The 23,295-nt window shown below is 35.5% G+C and overlaps 2 protein-coding genes across 2 annotated transcripts in view; both read left to right on the top strand.

Annotated features, from left to right (window-relative positions):
- Positions 1–22,614, top strand: part of LOC127529710 (protocadherin beta-3-like) — a 38,774-nt gene extending 16,160 nt beyond the window's left edge. Inside the window, exons 2-3 of the mRNA XM_051934287.1 lie at positions 17,752–17,762; positions 22,567–22,614. Coding sequence (XP_051790247.1) covers positions 17,752–17,762; positions 22,567–22,614 — 59 coding nt within the window. The remainder of the gene's footprint in view (positions 1–17,751; positions 17,763–22,566) is intronic.
- LOC114660102 (protocadherin beta-3-like) lies at positions 1,417–17,704 on the top strand. Its single transcript, XM_051933368.1, has 3 exons — positions 1,417–3,983; positions 15,351–17,394; positions 17,679–17,704. The coding sequence occupies exons 1-3, from the start codon at positions 1,575–1,577 to the stop codon at positions 17,702–17,704; spliced, it is 4,479 nt and encodes a 1,492-aa protein (XP_051789328.1). The 5' UTR covers positions 1,417–1,574.
- Positions 22,615–23,295: the final 681 nt, after the last annotated feature.

The following is a 23,295-nucleotide window of genomic DNA, read 5'->3' as shown; positions in this document are numbered from 1 at the left end:
TAAGTTTTCTCTAATGCACATTAAATATATGAATTCTTTGAGATTTGTCAAACCAGAATTAACTTTGTATGAGTGACAATGGGTTTAGGAGTGTTTGTTTTGTGTTGCAGTGAGCAAGCTTTCTTCATACCCTTCCATTACAGGTTTCTGCACTCAGCATTAATGTTTTACGAAAAAAATAACACAGTGGTTAGCTGCTGTCTAATGGATTGAACATCCTTGGTTTGACTTTTGAATGTGGTCAATGTCTGCATGGGGTTTGAACACCCTAAACCCCCTTGTATGGTGTGTGGTATTTGAGATTTTTCTCACACCTGCAAGGTCAATTGATAATATGACACCATTGCCATTTGGGCGATTCTATAAATGAGCCCTAGAAAATAATGAGCAATTTAAAAATAATGACTTAAAGATACTGTATTTACTTCTTAAACCCTTGCAATGTGTTTTCATATAAATTAGTCATTCACATTATATTTAAATACCTATTTGACCACGAGAGAAATGTTCTGCCAGATTTATATATGTAATTTTTTTTATATACAAATTATTCTCTATTTGCCTGAAGCATACTTGTAGCCATCTTCTCTAAAAGTCCTTGTATTCATTTAAACACAAGGATCATTTATTCAATTATCTGAGGATTTCAGTGCAGTACAGTATTAAAGAGAATCTACAATTGTAATATATTTTTAGTGAATATATGTGCAATGTTATCTTAAAAAATAAAACTATTATAGGATTTTAACTGATACATTGATTAGTTAGAAACTGTTTATTTCTTGATTGACTGTACAGTACACAAATTTCTCAGGCGATTTCTTCTTCAGCTAATGTTTTAGAAAGTACAAATCTCACAAATCATTCTAAGATCAAAGAACATATTCCTTGTGAGATGACTGATCATATACTGCTGCTTTGTAATAAGGAGACTGTGGAAGATTGTGGGTTCGCTTCCCAGTTCCTCCCTGTGTGGATAGCGCTTTGAGTACTGAGAAAAGCGCTATATAAATGTGATCAATTATTATTATTATTATTATTATTATTATTATTTATTATTATGTATTATTATTATGTATTATTATTATTATACTTCAACAAGCTAAAGCATTTTAATGACAACTGGTTTTAAAAAAACAATAAACAGTATTCAATTCTGTGTTCATTTTTGTTTACAAACACATTTTTTAAAAATAGACGTTAAACAAAAGTTATCTGGCATTATTGCAAAGACAGGAACTTTTATAGTACTGTATGTGTGTATTTTCTGCATTTATATACTTGAACTGCGAGTGCCGCTGTTGATCAACGAGGTGATTTTCTTGAAGCAGAAATGCAGCAGCACCTCCCCTGCAACAGCTTCAGTATCACACAGACAGAAGGGCCTCGACATTCAGAAAGACTGGAATACAAAGGCATACACTGGATATAAATATTCGGCACGATTTACACCGATGATTGGGGATATACTTGCAAATTCTTCAACGTGCAAAAGGCGACTTATAAGGAAACTAAAAACCATTAATTTTCTTCAGTAAAGGAGTTCTTTGTTGTTCTCATATCATTAGGAAAAAATGCTACCCTGGACATTCATTACGCAGGTACCGATCCTATTTGTTCTTACAGACTGTGTATTTTTAGTTAATGCAGAGGTCCGTTATTCTATTCCAGAGGAACAGGCAAGAGGAGCTTTCATAGGTAATATTGCTAAAGATTTGGGATTGGATCATCAGAGACTGAAAACAGGGAAAGCTCATATATATACCGATGGGGGCACCGAATACGTAGAGCTAAATGTAAATAAAGGGATTTTAGTCGTTAAAGACAGAATAGACAGAGAGCAGATCTGCGGTAGAATAAGTCCATGTTTATTACATTTTCAGATCATCCTTGAAAATCCATTAGAATTTCAAAGAGTTACGATTGATATCATTGATATAAACGATAATAATCCATTTTTTCCCAAAAATAATATTCAGTTAGAAATTAGTGAATTTTCTCCTCCGGGAGCAATGTTTACTCTACCGAATGCAGAAGACAGTGATGTGGGTGTAAACAGCTTGAAATCATACACACTCACACCAAATGATCATTTTAAATTAAAGATGCAGACGCAATCCGATGGCAGCAGCTCTGTTAATCTATTGTTAGAAACGCCTTTGGATAGAGAAACACAAGAAGAGCATGTTCTAGTTTTAAAAGCGGTCGATGGAGGGGAGCCTCAGAGGTCTGGAACAGCGGAAATAAAAATTATTGTTCTCGACGTCAATGACAATGCTCCCGTTTTTACACAAGAGGTTTATAAAGCTTCTGTCAGAGAGGACTCGTCGATAGGTTCTGTTCTGATAAGGGTACAGGCAAATGACGCAGACAAAGACTTGAATGGGCAAATTAAGTATTTTTTTGGACATGTACCAAATCATGCTAAAGATTTATTTATAATAAATCCAGACTCAGGGGAAATTACTGTCATTGGTCAAGTTGATTATGAGAACACTAAAGTTTTTGAAATGACAATAGACGCCAAAGACGTTGGTAGTCTTGTAACTTCTAGTAAAGTTATAATTGAAGTAATAGACGTAAATGACAATGCGCCATTAATTAATCTCATGTCAGTCTCAAGTCAAATCTCCGAAGATTCTTTACCTGGGTCAGTGATAGCAATTTTTAATGTACAAGATAAAGATTCAGGAAGAAATGGAAAGGTTAATTGTTTTATTCTGAACAATAATAATTTTCCATTTAAATTGACATCGTCCTTAAACGACTTTTATACTTTGCAAACAGACAGGTTTCTAGATCGTGAGAAAGTGTCGCAGTACAACATTACTATTGTAGCTAAAGACGATGGAGAGCCTTCACTTTCAGCCACTCAGACAATCACAGTGCAGATTAGTGATATTAATGATAATGCTCCAAAATTCGAAAAGGAGCAATATAAAACACACATCACGGAAAATAACGTACCAGGATCTTCATTTTTTTCGGTTAGAGCAAACGATGATGACTCGGGCCTCAACAGTAGAATTTCTTATTTCATTGCAGAAATGGGAATTAATAACATCTCGGTTTCATCATTTGTATCTATTAATTCAGACGAAGGTGTCCTCTATGCTGTGCGTTCATTCGATTATGAAGAGCTGAATCATTTTCAAGTCTCTGTGATAGCTAAAGACAGAGGGTCTCCACCTCTCAGTTCTAGTGTAATTATAGATGTTTATGTTCACGACCAAAATGACAATCATCCAGAGATTTTATATCCATTTCTGAATAAAGGATCTCCCGTTGCTGAATTTATACCTCGTTCTGCTGATATTGGCTATCTTGTTACTAAAGTTGTGGCTGTTGATAAAGACTCTGGACAGAATGCTTGGCTTTCTTATAAACTAATCAAAGTTACTGATCAGACGCTCTTTGAAATAGGCTTACATAATGGAGAAATAAGAACTCTCCGACAAATTACGGAGAAGGATACAACAAAGCAACGACTAGCTGTTCTAGTACAGGACAGCGGACAGCCTTCTCATTCTGCAACAATCTATGTCAATGTTGCAGTCACTGATAACTTTGCATTGGCGATTTCGGAGTTCAATGATTTCACACAGGAGAAAACCAGTAATGGCGACATTAAGTTTTATTTAGTGCTCTCCTTAGTGATCGTCTCTTTACTTTTTGTTATTTTCCTTATAGTTTTGATATTTTTAAAATTTCACAAATGGAGACGCTCGAAACTTTTCAGTGAATGCCCTAATGGAACTCTCCCCGTTATTCCTTATTACCCGCCCCGTTATGCAGAAGTGGGGGCCACTGGGACTCTTTGTCACGTCTATAATTATGAAGTCTGCCTCACATCAGATTCAGGAAAAAGCGAATTCAAATATATGAAACCTCTGATACAGAGCACAGTGGGAATGGATGCAAATGAAACAGAAGCGAGGAATCCCATTCCGAGTGAATTAATTGCTGAAGAAGATCTTATGCAGGTAAACTTACTTACTTGCATTTTGTTGTATACTGAAATTTCATTTATACCAGCAGTTGTTGTATATGTTATTGATTATTGTATGGTATGTGCCCTGTGTTGGCTGGGATTGGCTCCAGCAGACCCCCGTGACCCTGCTAAGCGGGTTGGAAAATGGATGGATGGATGGATTATTGTATGGTAGTGTTGTGTTTGTTTTTCAATTTCTTTTTTCAAAAAGGGTCTAAATTAAACACATCTGTTTTAATGATTTAAACGCTAATTGCATATTTTACGCAGGCTTGATTTTTATATTCATTATATATTCCGTAAATGTCAGCAGTTTTAAAATGTAAATGAACATTATATTCTATTTAGGATTTGTAATAATTTGTCTATCACCAGTTTATTTGTGGATGAAAACAGATGAGCAAAGTGTGATTACAACAAAATACCTATAAACAAGTTATTCTCCACATAAATTTCCATTTATTGAAGTAAGAAAAAATGTTTAGATTTTCAAAAGGACTTTAAAGTAAGAAATAAATAAGTAATTTCTTGAGATATTTAGATTTTCAGCCCATTTTCATTGCAATATTCATGTTGTTTTTAAATGCATTGTAGACCAATGAATGTCTAGGTATTGCATTAGTAATATGGATTTAGGCAAAGACACTTAATTAGGACATTTCAACATTCTCTGTCAAACTCACCTCATTGGGTTGGCACCCTGCCCAGGATTGGTTCCTGCCTTGTGCCCTGTGTTGGCTGGGATTGGCTCCAGCAGACCCCCCGTGACCCTGTGTTCGGATTCAGCTGGTTGGAAAATGGATGGATGGAAACTCACCTCATGACCTTTTTGCAAATAAGCATTTTTTATTTTTGTATATGTCCTTGTGGTGTTAAATCTTTTTTTATAATGAAATAACCACAAAACCAACCCAAACAACACAAACCTTTCCTGTAAGCATTGGATACATGGCAGAAATATTTTCAGCTAAATGTTAAACCCTGGTGAGCTACCTCTCAGTTTCAGGGATTAAACACCCACATGGGGCCAGTTTAGAATTTTTGAAATCTTTGGGATGGTGTTGGAAAAATAAAATACTCAGACAAAAACCCAAGCACATAAAGGAAGAACATGGTAATTCTATAGTCACAATGACTTAGAAAGAGATTCAAACTCTGAATGCATGATACATGACAGAGCAGTGCCAACCACACAGCCACCAAGCTTCCGCCACACACTTTTTAACATATTACTTTAAAAATTATGATAAAGTTGTTTACACACAAAAGTAAAAATAAACCTAATCAAGGCCATGGTCCAAATCCGAGACTTAATGTATTGGCAGGTATATGTCAGGGACAAAGGACTATAGCAGCCAGGAGATGCTTTATAAGTGCTGCTTGCTGTCTCTGTGCCAACCCCTTTCACACCACCAATAGCAGAACTTCTTTTGTGTCGGCCTCCCCAGGTAGCACAGAGCTGTCATTTCTGCCTCACTGCATCAGGATTTGTAGGAGTTTTACATGTTCCCTCCCTGCATTTACAATGTGATGGTTTTTTAAGAAAGTCAGTGAGTATACTCACTCAAGCACGATTGCTAATGTATTCTCATGTTCTTAGCAAGAGCGACTCATGGTGTATTAAAAAATGATGACATCTAGTTTGTGTCACTTCAGTATATTTTATCTCACACTCTGCCTTTTTCATTTTTCATATATTTCAGACAGCAGTTGCAGCATGCAGATAACTTGCCCCTTTCAAAAATCTCAGGCTTTAATTAAAAATATGATGTATATCTGATCACTTTAGATTTTTGTTATTTATACAAAGTACAATGAAACTCTTATGTGCTTTTTTCACTAAGCTGGCAGGCAGTCAGTGTAATTTTTACTGTGCAGGCTTTGCATAATAACAGCACAGAATGTAATGGATGAAAAGTAAGTGTTTTTTTTGTTGTTGTTGTTGTTTTTTTAATTAATGATTTGAGTATATCAGTCTGTTACTACAAGCCATGGCAGAACATAGCTGTTAAAAAATATAGAGCTGAAACAAAAATAGGATTATCAACAGAAAACAACTCGGCACTTGGGGCTTGTTGGGATTTTTCAAAACTTCTCCCACAACGGCGACTCTGAACAGACAAATGAACAAGAAATGTATTCTTACTTCAAGAGAAATAGCTTGAAGAATACATGATAAAATAATTATTTCCCATTTCAAATCTTTATCAGAAGGATGCCGCATTAAATTACAAAAGGCATATTTAAAAATAAAAAGTGGATTATTTGGTGAGTTTCAAGTCTTTTTCATTTACCTGTGAACCCTGGTACCCTTCAGTCCCATAGTAAGCTGCAAGAACAGAAAAGGTATTTTTAAAATTTAATAAAAATACATCACTTTAGAACACATTTTAAGTGTTATATCAATGTATTCCATTGTTGTGAAGAAATAACTTTGACTGGAAAAATGTCACTTACCCATTAAGTGAACAGTTCTGGGGCCTCATGTATAAACGGTGCGTACGCACAGAAATGTTGCGTACGAACCTTTCCACGCTCAAATCGCGATGTATAAAACCTAAACTTGGCGTAAAGCCACGCACATTTCCACGATAACTCATACCTTGGCGTACGCAATTTCTCTGCTCGGTTTTGCAGTCTGGCGGCACCCAGCGTCAAAGAAGTGCTACTGTTCCTGTGTGGTCACCCTTTCTTAGATCCACATCCACGGCGGCGGCTTTATCAAATACACTGAAATTAACCGCATATCGTTCATAAATTTAATGCATCTGATTGTAATTAACCTGTAACAATATAATGGTCCACATAATGTTCAAACTACTGTTCCTGTGTGCTTATCCTTTCTTTCTTAGCTCCACATTCCTGACGCGGCTTTATAAATACACTGAAATTAACTGCATATTGTTTATTAGTGTAATGCATCTGATTGTAATTAACCTGTAGCAATATAATGGTCAGGGAATAGCCATAGTATTCCAAATACCATAACTGGTACGCTCACTGCACCTTGTTCTTCTTTTTGCTGCTCCCGTTAAGGGTTGCCACTGCGGATCATCTTTTTCCATATTACTCTCACTGCACCACTCGGAGTATTTATATCACTGTATCTGAGTGTGAATCATAGCAGCAGCTGATCGGAAAGAGAATTATCGGTGTACAGTTTCAAGTACACACTACCTCAACCACGGCAAAAAGCGTCAAAGCCTTTCCTGTACGGACCCTCGCGTTTCAGAAACAGTTTCATCCCAAGAACTATAAACGCACTCAATCATCCATCAAGTGCTCCTTGTAGAACTGTTTGTACTTATAAGTACAATCACCTCACTGTAAACTTACACTACAGTTATAATATTGCACAACCTGCGCCACTTTATAAAGCGCGTATGATGACAATATCATTTTTAAGATGAACTGCAGCAAAATATGTTGCTTATAGTATACAGATAAAACTTTAACTTCATTTAAATAATCTGTATTGTTAATAATTAAACATGTGAGGACACGGTGCCACCGCGTATAGCTAGTTCACGGATAGCTCCTGCCTTGCGCTGTATTCTTGCTGGTGCCTGACGCGACACTGGAAGGATAGACGAATAGAATAATTAAACATGTACTACGAAGATATTTCAATGTTCCTTAAAAGTTTTGAAGAATCGGCATTCTAAGCTTACAGATGGCTTAACGTCTATTACAGAGCTGATTGTGTGGCGATTGGAGAAAGAAAAGTATGGACAGGAATTGGAGGTTAGTAGGCTACGTTTGAAAGAGACAGTACTTCTGTAATAAATTATTTCATCGAAGGTTGCACATGGTGCAGCAAGCCTCTTGCGTGAGATATGAACAATCACTGCGCCACCGTGTTCCCATGTTTAATAACATGCTTTCATTCCTATCGTCATGAAAATGATATCACGTATACATTTCAGTATTTTAACTATTCAGAGAGCTGTAATATCTCGAATGTAATGCATTCTGTGTCCTGTCGGAGAAAGAGAAAGAACGGAAGCACGTAGTGATTCACACACATAGAGCACATAGAAGATCAAACACAGAACAAAGCATTTAACATGCTACTTGAGAAACTAGTAAAATAAACGATTTTAAGATGAAGTTTATGATGTTCTACTTTAATGGCAAATAAACTACGTGATTAAAGTGGAAATTTCGAGATTAAAGTTGACATTTCGTGCTTTTTTCCCCACTGTGTGCCTATGTTTTTTGTTTGTACCCTAATACGCTGTCATATGACACTCAGACGGTGGGCTACGACTCGCCTTTTCACGACTTTGATATGTGATTTCTTTTTTATTTCGGGCACTGTGCGACTTTGTGAATTTGATATTTCAAGTTTTTCCGACACTCTGTCACTCGATCAACTTTCTTTTGTTGATTATACCACTGTTTAAAACCAACAAATAGTACGTTTTTCCTTTACCTCCACTTGGTATTCGCTGAAATTCTTATATATTTCCCCTGTGCTTTTCCCATTGTCCTTTTCACAGAAGGCTATTTATATTGATTTGCATATTCAAAGAGGCGTAATTCTGGGAGGAGTTGGGGCGGGACAGAAGGCGCATGCACGTGTGTTACTTTTCACGCTAATCGGGATTTATGTAGTGGAAGAACGTGAAATTTTGCGTGCGCACAGATTCCTGCATCTGGATTTTTCTGTGCGTACGCACAATCCCGCTTTTGTGCTTTACGCCATGTTATAGTGTGAGTTCTACGCACGGCGTTAGACATGAGGCCCCTGGTGACACACTAAGCGAGTAGCCTTGTTGTTTACAGCCCACTGTACATTTCTAAAAAGCCTTTTTCTGCTTTAAATGAAACAATAATTTCAGCAGGCAGTGCCTTACTTTAAATAAATTTACATTATTGTAAATTACAATATTTCTGTTTTTTCTCTAGGTAAAGCTGCATGATATCACCTACGTGTACAAATTTTATCTAAATTAAATAAGTTTTTAAAATTATTAAAAGCATTACATTTTGATTTATAAATCATTAAATTGATCAGGACTCTTTCTCAAGTGTTTCGTAACACATTGATTTACTATTATCCAGATCTTGTATTTGCATTGTGTACATATTCATATAAATTAAATGCTTATAATGTCCTTTTATTCTTATACTGTGCTACACAGACAGGTGATCAATATACTATATTGTGTTTTCTTGTAATGCAATTCCAAAGTAAATACACCGTGTAGGTATATAGCATAATATTAAGTATTTATGGTAAATATAGGAACATGTATCACTTTACCAATATTTACAAAAACCATTTCATAGTCATTAATCTTATACTTTTTCTTATGCACTTCATTACTACTATTATAACTATTGTTACTGATGCTTCTCTGTGCATATTCTACATCTGTTTAACTTTTTTTATGGGTTATTGCTATTGTTTTGGCAGCATTAAGCATAAAACAATAAAAAGCCCTTGATGTTACTATTTCATAATGGATCACACCCATGTGTGTAGATGATGGATAAACACAGAGTTACTGACAAATCCAGGGGTGTTCATCTCTGCTCCAGAAGAGCCAGAGTGGCTGCAGGTTTTACTTCATGCAACTTTCTTTATCAGTCACCAATTTCTACTGTTAATTGACTTCTTCTTCCTTCATTGTAATTGTCTTGTGCTTTAAATATCAGTCCTATCCATTGTATAGTTTTTGCTTTAATAGCACCAAAACTAAATTGAGATATGAACTAACTGAACTGATGACCAATTAAGTCAGGCCTCAAATCCCAACCAAAGTTACTCCAAGCAGTTTCTTAATTAGAAGCCAATTGTAGTTGTTAAATAAACTTCCTATTTAATTCCATGCTGTGTTGCTCCTGTCATTCTGCCGCAGGAGACCTTTCCTAAACTGTTGACTTTTTTTTTTCTAAAAGCACCGGCAAATGTTTTGGTAACCTAACAGCAGATCATCATTACTGAGCTCTTCACCTTTCTTCATTTTCAGATATTGGATGATGAATGGCAAGTTAGCTGGTCATGTGCTGGCTTACTTAGTATCTCATTATTGTTTGTTTGATAAATAAGGGCAAAAAACACAATTAAGTTGTCTGTGTCTTAAAAAGCAAGTCTTTAGAAATTAAGGCCAAAGAAGTCGATTATCTGCAAAAACTAGTCAACTGTTTTGAAAGGTGTAACAATGAAAACCTGCATCCATTGCAGCCTTCAAGGATCTGATTTGCACACATTTGAATTTACCTTTCATTCTCCTGTTACTATATTTAATCTAGTACTCTCTGACTAGTAAAGCGTGAATTTTAGCTTACTTGGTTTATGCTATAAGTCAGTATGAGAATATATTTGAGTGACCATTTGGATGTGCTCAGGTCATTTTTGAGAGTTGGTTTTGTAACAGTTAGACTCCTGCGCCCAATAAACCCAGAATAAAGAAAGGCAGTTTAATGATTGACAGATGAATGAATGGATGAATGAATTAAGCTGTTCAGTATAATACTTTTTGGCATCACTGAAATAAATTATAATAAATAGAGAAAAATATTGTAAATATGTAGAGAATATGCTATATTCCCATAACCTGGAAACTAAGCCCCACTTTCTGGAAAAGCAAAGTGCCAGTCACTGCTTCACCATCTGTATATTTACGTTACACTCAGTATATTCTGAATGATTTCAGCCCAGATGGATTTTCACAAAGTAAATAAGAAAAAGAGAAGACATATAAAGTGGTCTCAAGTACTGTGATATAATGCTATAAAATTAGGCCTTATTCATATCCAAGAATCATTTTTGACACTTTATTTTTACATTGCTTTTTCTTTAAACCTACAACATTCCTTTTACCAAGATTTATTATTTGTTAATAACATATTATGAGAGCTATTCTAGCTGTTCTATTAGAAAACATTACTCTATCTTACATGCTATTTTTAAAATTAGTACGTGATAATGAACTGGATATTGTTATATTTATTTTTGCATATATATATATATATATATATATATATATATATATATATATATATATATATATATATATATATATATATAGTATAATTTCTTTTCTTTTTATTTTAATATATGTGTGCATTGTTCCATGAAAGCTACAGTATATTTATCTGCAGTTCAATTTTTTGTTTTAAATGGGAACTCATTTTAAAGTTTTGAATATTTTTAAGCTGCCGGCTATGATCTTATATTTGAATACATTAGCCTGTTAAACCTATCATCAGTGCAACCATTTTATACTGCATGTTTCAATATACAGCAGTCAAAGGTCACATTTTATATCATTTAATCTTTAAAAAAAAGTATAATTGGTCATACTGAGTGGCACAAAAATTTTATTCACATAACTAACTGTTGTGTATTGTGCCTTAGTGCATTGGGCTTTTAAAGGAAAAAGTATATATAAAGTAGATAAGGCCCAGGTGCACAGCAGATAAAAAGAAGATAAACAGTGTTTTATGTTTAAAATGGATTTTGAGTTTGGATTCCCTAAAAGTAAAACCATGAAAGCACTTGAGAATAACTAAACATAACTTAAAGAACTGTAATATTAAGACACGTATTAATGCTCACCTCTAAATACACTATAAATAATCATTGACAGTAATAAGATTCTTGATACATTGCTCTGTGTTTTTTTAAAGCATTAAGAATCAAACATACTTTGATAAATAATGTCAGATAATAACATTCCTCTGGATTACGTTTTCAAAACATTTTCAAAGCTTTTTCAATGAAAAGTAATTACAGAAAAAAATACACTTGTATATTTTTAGTGCTTTATACTTAATATATAAATTAGTATATTGAGGATTTTGGAAAATAACAAATAAGGATTTTGGAAAATAACAAATAATTGACTATAATTTGATTCATGATTGGTTCTATTGACTTAAAAAGTATTTGATGGAAAAAGTATTGGATGACAATAAATACGTTCTGCTGGCCGAATGCTCCAGTGCCTTAAGTTTAAACTTTGACCTGACCATTTTAATGCATAGTGTGCCTTCTGATGTGCATCTTAGAACATTAGAACAATCTAGATGAGAACAGGCCATTCAGCCCAACAAAGCCCACCAGTCCTACCCACTTAATTGGTCTGAAAACACAAGTCTAGTTTTGAAAGTCCCTGAAGTCCTGCTGTCTACCGCACTACTTGGTAGCTTACTCCAAGTTTCTATGGTTCTCTGTGTAAAGAAAAACTTCCTAATGTGTGTGTAATATTTACCCATAACAAGTTTCCAACTGTGTCCCCGTGTTCTTGATGAACTCATTTTAAAATAACAGTCTTGATCCACTGTATGAATTCCCTTCATGATTTTAAACAATTCAGTCATGTCACCTCTTAATCTTCTTTTGCTTAAAGTGAAATGGATGGGCTCTTTTAAGCTTTCTTGATAAATCATCCCCTGTAGCCCTGGAATCAACCTAGTCACTCTTCTCTGGACATTTTCTAGCATCGGTTTGTCCTTTTTGTAGCCTGGAGACCAAAACTGCACACGGTACTCCAGTTGAGTTCTCACAAGTGCATTATAAAGCTTGAGCAGAAACTCCTTGGACTTGAACTCCACACATTGTGCTATATAACATTCTATTTGCCTTCTTAGTGGCTTCTGAACAGTGATGGGAAGTTGATAGCGTTGAGTCAACTACGACTCCTAAATCCTTCTCATAAGGTGAACTCTCGATTTTCAGACCTCCCATTGTGTTTTCAAATCTAACATTTTTACTTCTTATGTGTATTGCTTTACATTTACTGACATTATATTTCACCTGCCAGAAATCTGCCCAAGCCTGTATGCTTTCCAAGTCCTTCTGTAATGATTTAATATATTGCAAATTATCTGCCAATCCACCTATCTTGGTATCATCCACAAACTTAACCAGCTAGTTACTTATATTCCTATGTAAATCATTTACAGTCTATATATATTAAAAATAGCAGCGGCCCAAGCACTGACCCCTGTAGAACACCACTCTTAACATCAGCCGATTCTGATGAGGTTCCTCACACCATCACCTTGTACTTCTTTCGTCTGAGCCAATTTTGCATCCATCTAAAAATATCACTGTGAACTCCCACTTCTCTTACTTTGATGCCCAACCTCTCACATGGCACCTTATCAAATGCTTTCTGAAAGTCAAGATATGTGCTCCACTTTAATCCTATCCTTTTGTTGCTTCCTGAAAGAATTCCTGTATGTTAGTGAAACATGAACTCCCTCTTCTGAACCCATGCTGACTGTTCAGAAAAACTCCTGTACTTGTCATGTGCTGCTTAATCTTATCCTTAATAATTCCTTCAATTAATTTTCCTGTGAAGCATGTTAAGTTTACTGGCCTAGAGTTGCTTGGATTTGGCTGGCCACAAAAAAGGGGTAATATTTGCCATTTTCCAGTCCTTTGGAGTCTCCCCAGTGACTTCCTAAAAATACGTGTCAAGGGTTTATATATGTACTAACCAGCCTCCTTAAGAGTTCAATGGCAAATATTATCTGGTCCTGGAGATTTGTTTGATTTCAGCTTATTTAATCTGAGCAGCACTTCTCCCTCTACAATTTCTAAATCACTCAGGTCATCCATTTCCTCACTTGTGAAGACCTCAGCAAAATGCAAGTTTAGAGCATCCGCTATTTCACTGTCTGTATCTTTTAATTTCCCTTTACTATTCTTGATGCACTTTACCTTCTCCTTGACTCTTGTTTTACTGCTAAAATACTGAAAGAATCTCTTAGTGTCAACTTCGACTTATCTGCCACACTCCTCTCCAACTGACTTTTAGCTTTCCTAATATCTTTCTTCATGGTTGCCCTCGTGTTCTCATAAGCCTTACAATTCAATTATAAGTTTTCTCTAATGCACATTAAATATATGAATTCTTTGAGATTGGTCAAACCAGAATTAACTTTGTATGAGTGACAATGGGTTTAGGAGTGTTTGTTTTGTGTTGCAGTGAGCAAGCTTTCTTCATGCCCTTCCATTACAGGTTTCTGCACTCAGCATTAATGTTGTATGAAAAAATAACACAGTGGTTAGCTGCTGTCTAATGGATTGAACATCCTTGGTTTGACTTTTGAATGTGGTCAGTGTCTGCATGGGGTTTGTACACCTTAAACCCCCTTGTATGGTGTGTGGTATTTGAGATTTTTCTCACACCTGCAAGGTCAATTGATAATATGACACCATTGCTATATGGGCGATTATATAAATGAGCCCTACACAATAATGAGCCATTTAAAAATAATGACTTAAAGATACTGTATGTACTTCTTAAACCCTTGCAATGTGTTTTCATATAAATTAGTTATTCACATTATATTTAAATACCTATTTGACCACGAGAGAAATGTTCTACCAAATTTATATATGTAATTTTTTTTATATACAAATTATTCTCTATTTACCTGAAGCATACTTGTAGCCATCTTCTCCAAAAGTGCATGTATTCATTTTAACACAAGGATCATTTATTCAATTATCTGAGGATTTCAGTGCATTGGAGTATTAAACAGAATCTACAATTGAAATATATTTTTAGTGAATATATGTGCAATGTTATCTTAAAAAATAAAACTATTAAAGGATTTTAACTGACACATTGATTAGTAAAAAACTGTTTATTTCTTGATTGACTGTACAGTACAGAAATGTCTCAGGTAATTTCTTCTTCAGCTAATGTTTTAGAAAGTACAAATCTCACAAATCATTCTAAGATCAAAGAACATATTCCTTGTGAGATGACTGATCATATACTGCTGCTTTGCAGTAAGGAGACTGTGGAAGATTGTGGGTTCGCTTCCAGTTCCTCCCTGTGTGCATAACGCTTTGAGTACTGAGAAAAGCGCTATATAAATGTAATCAATTATTATTATTATTATTATTATACTTCAACAAGCTAAAGCATTATAATGATAACTGGTTTTTAAAAAAATGATAAGCAGTATTCGTTTCTGTGTTCATTTTTGTTTACAAACACATTTTTTAAAAATAGATGTTAAACAAAAATTATCTGGCATTATTGTAAAGACAGGAACTTTTATAGTACTGTATGTCTGTATATTCTGCATTTAAATACTTGAACTGCGAGTGCCGCTGTTGATCAACGAGGTGATTTTCTTGAAGCAGAAATGCAGCAGCACCTCCCCTGCAACAGCTTCAGTATGACAGACAGAAGGGCCTCGACATTCAGAAAGACTGGAATACAAAGGCATACACTGGATATAAATATTCGGCACGATTTACACCGATGATTGGGGAGATACTTGCAAATTCTTCAACGTGCAAAAGGCGACTTAAAAGGAAAATAAAAACCATTAATTTCCTTCAGTAAAGGATAGTGCTTTGTTGTTCTCATATCATTAGGAAAAAATGCTACCCTGGACATTCATTACGCAGGTACCGATCCTATTTGTTTTTACAGACTGTGTATTTTTAGTTAATGCAGAGGTCCGTTATTCTATTCCAGAGGAACAGGCAAGAGGAGCTTTCATAGGTAATATTGCTAAAGATTTGGGATTGGATCATCAGAGACTGAAAACAGGGAAAGCTCATATATATACCGATGGCGGCACCGAATACGTAGAGCTAAATGTAAATAAAGGGATTTTAGTCGTTAAAGACAGAATAGACAGAGAGCAGATCTGCGGTGGAATAAGTCCATGTTTATTACATTTTCAGATCATCCTTGAAAATCCTATAGAATTTCACAGAGTTACGATTGATGTCATTGATATAAATGATAATAATCCGTTTTTTTCCAAAAATAATATTCAGTTAGAAATTAGTGAATTTTCTCCTCCGGGAGCAATGTTTACTCTACCGAATGCAGAAGACAGTGATGTGGGTGTAAACAGCTTGAAATCATACACACTCACACCAAATGATCATTTTAAATTAAAGGTGCAGACGCAGTCTGATGGCAGCAGCTCTGTTAATCTATTGTTAGAAACGCCTTTGGATAGAGAAACACAAGAAGAGCATGTTCTAGTTTTAAAAGCGGTCGATGGAGGGGAGCCTCAGAGGTCTGGAACAGCGGAAATAAAAATTATTGTTCTCGACGTCAATGACAATGCTCCCGTTTTTACACAGGAGGTTTATAAAGCTTCTGTCAGAGAGGACTCGTCGATAGGTTCTGTTCTGATAAGGGTACAGGCAAATGACGCAGACAAAGACATATATGGGCAAATTAAGTATTTTTTTGGACATGTACCAAATCATGCTAAAGATTTATTTGCAATAAATGCAGACTCAGGGGAAATTACTGTCATTGGTCAAATTGATTATGAGAGGACCAAAGTGTTTGAGATGACAGCAGACGCCAAAGACGTTGATGGTCTTATAAGTTCTAGTAAAGTTATAATTGAAGTAATTGACGTAAATGACAATGCGCCATTAATTAATCTCATGTCAGCCTCAAGTCAAATCTCTGAAGACTCTTTACCTGGGTCAGTGATAGCAGTTTTTAACGTACAAGATAAAGATTCTGGAAGACATGGAAAGGTTAATTGTTTTATTTTGAACAATAATATTCCGTTTAAATTGACATCGTCCTTAAACAGCTTTTATACTTTACAAACAGACGGGTTTCTAGATCGTGAGAAAGTGTCGCAGTACAACATTACTATTGTAGCTAAAGATGATGGAGAGCCTTCACTTTCAGCTACTCAGACAATCACACTGCAGATTAGTGATGTCAACGATAATGCTCCAAATTTCGAAAATGAACAATATGAAACACACATCACGGAAAATAATGCACCAGGATCTTCATTTTTTTCTGTTAGAGCAAACGATGATGACTCGGGCGTCAACAGTAGAATTTCTTATTTCATTGCAGAAACAGGAATTAATAACATCTCAGTTTCATCATTTGTGTCTATTAATTCAGACGAAGGTGTCCTCTATGCTGTGCGTTCATTCGATTATGAAGAGCTGAATCATTTTCAAGTGTCTGTGATAGCTAAAGACAGAGGGTCTCCACCTCTCAGTTCTAGTGTAATAATAGATGTTTATGTTCACGACCAAAATGACAATCATCCAGAGATTTTATATCCATTTCTGAATAAAGGATCTCCTGTTGCTGAATTCATACCTCGTTCTGCTGATTTTGGCTATCTTGTTACTAAAGTTGTGGCTGTTGATAAAGACTCTGGACAGAATGCTTGGCTTTCTTATAAACTAATCAAAGTTACTGATCAGACGCTCTTTGAAATAGGCTTACATAATGGAGAAATAAGAACTCTCCGACAAATTACAGAGAAGGATACAACAAAGCAACGACTAGCTGTTCTAGTACAGGACAGCGGACAGCCTTCTCATTCAGCGACAGTCAATGTCAATGTTGCAGTCACTGATAACTTTGCATTGGCGATTTCGGAGTTCAATGATTTCACACAGGAGAAAACCAGTAATGGCGACATTAAGTTTTATTTAGTGCTCTCTTTAGTGATCGTCTCTTTACTTTTTGTTATTTTCCTTATAGTTTTGATATTTTTAAAATTTCATAAATGGAGACGCTCGAAACTTTTCAGTGAATGCCCTAATGGAACTCTCCCCGTTATTCCTTATTACCTGCCCCGTTATGCAGAAGTGGGGGCCACTGGGACTCTTTGTCACGTCTATAATTATGAAGTCTGCCTCACATCAGATTCAGGAAAAAGTGAATTCAAATATATGAAACCTCTGATACAGAGCACAGTGGGAATGGATCCAAATGAAACAGAAGCGAGGAATCCCATTTCGAGTGATTTAATTGCTGAAGAAGATCTTATGCAGGTAAACTTACGTACTTGCATTTTGTTATATACTGAAATTTCATTTATACCAGCAGTTGTTGTATATGTTATTGATTATTGTATGGTATGTGCCCTGTGTTGGCTGGGATTGGCTCCAGCAGATCCCCGTGACCCTGCTCAGCGGGTGGGAAAATGGATGGATGGATGGATGGATGGATTATTGTAATGTAATGTAGTGTTGTGTTTGTTTTTCCATTTCTTTTTTCAAAAAGGGTCTAAATTAAACACAAATCTGTTTTAATGATTTTAACGCTAATTGCATATTTTATGCAGGCTTGATTTTTATATTCATTATATATTCCGGAAAAGTCAGCAGTTTTAAAATGTAAATGAACATTATATTCTATTTAGGAATTGTAATAATTTGTCTATCACCAGTTTATTTGTGGATCAAAACAGATCAGCAAAGTGTGATTACAACAAAATACCTATAAACAAGTTATTCTCCACATAAATTTCCATTAATTGAAGTAAGAAAAATGTTTAGATTTTCAAAAGGACTTTAAAGTAAGAAATAAATAAGTAATTTCTTCAGATATTTAGATTTTCATCCCATTTTCATTGCAACATTCGTGTTGTTTTTAAATGCATTGTAGACCAATGAATGTCTAGGTATTGCATTAGTAAAATGGATGTAGGCAAAGACACTTAATTAGGACATTTCAACATTCTCTGTCAAACTCACCTCATAACCTTTTTTGAAATAAGCATTTCTTATTTTCATATATGTCCTTGTGGTGTTAAATCTTTTTTATAATGAGGGTAACAGTTGAAATAACCACAAAACCAACATAAACAGCAAGAACCTTTCCTGTAAGCATAGGATACATGGCAGAAATATTTTCAGCTAAATGTTAAACCCTGGTGAGCTACCTCTCAGTTTCAGGGATTAAACACCCACATGGGGCCAGTTTAGAATTTTTGAAATCTTTGGGATGGTGTTGGAAAAATGAAATACTCAAAGACAAAAACCCAAGCACATAAAGAAAGAACATGGTAATTCTATAGTCACAATGACTTAGAAAGAGATTCAAACTCTGAATGTGTGATACATGACAGAGCAGTGCCAAACACACAGCCACCATGCCTCTGCCACACACCTTTTAACATATTACTTAAAAAATTATGAGAAAGTTGTTTAAACACAAAAGTAAACATAAACCTATTCAAGGCCAAGGTCCAAATCCGAGACTTAATGTATTGGCAGCTATGTGTCAGGACCAAAGGACTATAGCAGCCAGGAGATGCTTTATAAGTGCTGCTTGCTATCTCTGTGCCAACCCCTTTCACACCACCAATAGCAGAACTTCTTTTGTGTCGGCCTCCCCAGGTAGCACAGAGCTGTCATTTCTGCCTCACTGCATCAGGATTTGTAGGAGTTTTACATGTTCCCTCCCTGCATTTACAATGTGATGGTTTTTTATGAAAGTCAGTGAGTATACTCACTCAGACACGATTGCTAATGTATTCTCATGTTCTTAGCAAGAGCGACTCATGGTGTATTAAAAAATGATGACATCTAGTTTGTGTCACTTCAGTATATTTTATCTCACACTCTGCCTTTTTCATTTTTCATATATTTCAGACAGCAGTTGCAGCATGCAGATTACTTGCCCCTTTCAAAAATCTCAGGCTTTAATTAAAAATATGATGTATATCTGATCACTTTAGATTTTTGTTATTTCTACAAAGTACAATGAAACTCTTATGTGCTTTTTTCACTCAGCTGGCAGGCAGTCAGTGTAATTTTTACTGTGCAGGCTGTGCATAATAACAGCACAGAATGTAATGGATGAAAAGTAAGTGTTTTTTTGTTGTTGTTGTTGTTTTTTTAATTAATGATTTGAGTATATCAGTCTGTTACTACAAGCCATGGCAGAACATAGCTGTTAAAAAATAGAACAGCAGAAACAAAAATAGGATTATCAACAGAAAACAACTCGGCACTTGGGGCTTGTTGGGATTTTTCAAAACTTCTCCCACAACGGCGACTCTGAACAGACAAATGAACAAGAAATGTATTCTTACTTCAAGAGAAATAGCTTGAAGAATACATGATAAAATAATTATTTCCCATTTCAAATCTTTATCAGAAGGATGCCGCATTAAATTACAAAAGGCATATTTAAAAATAAAAAGTGGATTATTTGGTGAGTTTCAAGTCTTTTTCATTTACCTGTGAACCCTGGTACCCTTCAGTCCCATAGTAAGCTGCAAGAACAGAAAAGGTATTTTTAAAATTTAATAAAAATACATCACTTTAGAACACATTTTAAGTGTTATATCAATGTATTCCATTGTTGTGAAGAAATAACTTTGACTGGAAAAATGTCACTTACCCATTAAGTGAACAGTTCTGGGGCCTCATGTATAAACGGTGCGTACGCACAGAAATGTTGCATACGAACCTTTCCACGCTCAAATCGCGATGTATAAAACCTAAACTTGGCGTAAAGCCACGCACATTTCCACGATAACTCATACCTTGGCGTATGCAATTTCTCCGCTCGGTTTTGCAGACTGGCGGCACCCAGCGTCAAAGCAGTGCTACTGTTCCTGTGTGGTTACCCTTTCTTAGATCCATATCCACGGCGGCGGCTTTATCAAATACATTGAAATTAACCGCATATCGTTCATAAATTTAATGCATCTGATTGTAATTAACCTGTAACAATATAATGGTCCACAGAATGGTCAAACTACTGTTCCCGTGTGCTCATCCTTTCTTTCTTAGCTCCACATTCCTGACGCGGCTTTATAAATACACTGAAATTAACTGCATATTGTTTATTAGTGTAATGCATCTGATTGTAATTAACCTGTAGCAATATAATGGTCCAGGGAATAGCCATAGTATTCCAAATACCATAACTGGTACGCTCACTGCACCTTGTTCTTCTTTTTGCTGCTCCCGTTAAGGGTTGCCACTGCGGATCATCTTTTTCCATATTACTCTCACTGCACCACTCGGAGTATTTATATCACTGTATCTGAGTGTGAATCACAGCAGCAGATGATCGGAAAGAGAATTATCGGTATACAGTTTCAAGTACACACTACCTCAACCACGGCAAAAAGCGTCAAAGCCTTTCCTGTACGGACCTCGCGTTTCAGAAACAGTTTCATCCCAAGAACTATAAACGCACTCAATCAGTCCATCAAGTGTTCCTTGTAGAACTGTTTGTACTTATAAGTACAATCACCTCACTGTAAACTTACACTACAGTTATAATATTGCACAACCTGCGCCACTTTATAAAGCGTGTATGATGACAATATCATTTTTAAGATGAAATGCAGCAAAATATGTTGCTTATAGTATACAGATTAAACTTTAACTTCATTTAAATAATCTGTATTGTTAATAATTAAACATGTGAGGACACGGTGCCGCAGCGTATAGCTAGTTCAAGGATAGCTCCTGCCTTGCGCTGTATTCTTGCTGGTGCTGACGCGACACTGGAAGGATAGACGAATAGAATAATTAAACATGTACTACGAAGATATTTCAATGTTTCTTAAAAGTTTTGAAGAATCGGCGTTCTAAGCTTACAGATGGCTTAACGTCTATTACAGAGCTGATTGTGTGGCGATTGGAGAAAGAAAAGTATGGACAGGAATTGGAGGTTAGTAGGCTACGTTTGAAAGAGACAGTACTTCAGTAATAAATTATTTCATCGAAGGTCACACATGGTGCAGCAAGCCTCTTGCGTGAGAAATGAACAATCACTGCGCCACCGTGTTCCCATGTTTAATAACATGCTTCCATTCCTATCGTCATGAAAATGATATCATGTATACATCTCAGTATTTTAACTATTCAGAGAGCTGTAATATCTCGAATGTAATGCATTCTGTGTCCTGTCGGAGAAAGAGAAAGAACAGAAGCACGTAGTGATTCACACACATAGAGCACATAGAAGATCAAACACAGAACAAAGCATTTAACATGCTACTTGAGAAACTAGTAAAATAAACGATTTTAAGATGAAGTTTATGATGTTTTACTTTAATGGCAAAATAAACTACGTGATTAAAGTGGAAATTTCGAGATTAAAGTTGACATTTTGTGCTTTTTTCCCACTGTGTGCCTATGTTTTTTGTTTGTACCCTAAAACGCTTTCATATGACACACAGACGGTGGGCTACGACTCGCCTTTTCACGGCGACTTTGATATGTGATTTCTTTTTTATTTCGGGCACTGTGCGACTTTGTGAATTTGATCTTTCAAGTTTTTCCGACACTCTGTCACTCGATCAACTTTCTTTTGTTGATTATACCACTGTTTAAACCAACAAATAGTACGTTTTTCCTTTGCCTCCACTTGGTATTCGCTGAAATTCTTATATTTTCCCCTGTGCTTTTCCCATTGTCTTTTCACAGAAGGCTATTTATATTGATTTGCATATTCAAAGAGGCGTAATTCTGGGAGGAGTTGGGGCGGGACAGAAGGCGCGTGCACGTGCGTTACTTTTCACGCTAATCGGGATTTATGTAGTGGAAGAACGTGAAATTTTGCGTGTGCACAGATTCCTGCATCTGGATTTTTCTGTGCGTACGCACAATCCCGCTTTTCTGCTTACGCCATGTTATAGTGTGAGTTCTACGCACGGCGTTATACATGAGGCCCCTGGTGACACACTAAGCGAGTAGCCTTGTTGTTTACAGCCCACTGTACATACTAAAAGCCTTTTTCTGCTTTAAATGAAACAATAATTTCAGCAGGCAGTGCCTTAAATAAATTTACATTATTGTAAATTACAATATTTCTGTTTTTCTCTAGGTAAAGCTGCATGATATCACCTTTGTGTACAAATTTTATCTAAATTAAATAAGTTTTTAAAATTATTAAAAGCATTACATTTTGATTTATAAATCATTAAATTGATCAGGACTCTTTCTCAAGTGTTTCGTAACACATTGATTTACTATTATCCAGATCTTGTATTTGCATTGTGTACATATTCATATAAATTAAATGCTTATAATGTCCTTTTATTCTTATACTGTGCTACACAGACAGGTGATCAATATACTATATTGTGTTTTCTTGTAATGCAATTCCAAAGTAAATACACCATGTAGGTATATAGCATAATATTAAGTATTTATGGTAAAATATAGGAACATGTATCACTTTACCAATATTTACAAAAACCATTTCATAGTCATTAATCTTATACTTTTTCTTATGCACTTCATTACTACTATTATAACTATTATTACTGATGCTTCTCTGTGCATATTCTACATCTGTTTAACTTTTTTTATGGGTTATGGCTATTGTTTTGGCAGCATTAAGCATAAAACAATAAAAAGCCCTTGATGTTACTATTTCATAATGGATCACACCCATGTGTGTAGATGATGGATAAACACAGAGTTACTGACAAATCCAGGGGTGTTCATCTCTGCTCCAGAAGAGCCACAGTGGCTGCAGGTTTTACTTCATGCAACTTTCTTTATCAGTCACCAATTTCTACTGTTAATTGACTTCTTCTTCCTTCATTGT

This window comes from Erpetoichthys calabaricus, chromosome 11 (assembly GCF_900747795.2).
Source record: "Erpetoichthys calabaricus chromosome 11, fErpCal1.3, whole genome shotgun sequence".
In the NCBI taxonomy this organism is placed as follows: Eukaryota; Metazoa; Chordata; class Cladistia; order Polypteriformes; family Polypteridae; genus Erpetoichthys; species Erpetoichthys calabaricus.
The sequence above is the reverse complement of the archived record's forward strand: the minus strand, read 5'-3'. Positions and strand labels throughout refer to the sequence as shown.

What these genes read in the sequence shown, in the direction of transcription:
- LOC114660102 (XM_051933368.1), top strand. Translation starts at nt 1,575, where the DNA reads ATGCTACCCTGGACATTCATTACGCAGGTACCGATCCTATTTGTTCTT. An exon ending in CTGAAGAAGATCTTATGCAG is followed by an intron (nt 3,984 to 15,350) that starts GTAAACTTACTT and finishes TCATATCATTAG; the next exon opens with GAAAAAATGCTACCCTGGAC. An exon ending in TTTCACACAGGAGAAAACCA is followed by an intron (nt 17,395 to 17,678) that starts GTAATGGCGACA and finishes CCTCTGATACAG; the next exon opens with AGCACAGTGGGAATGGATCC.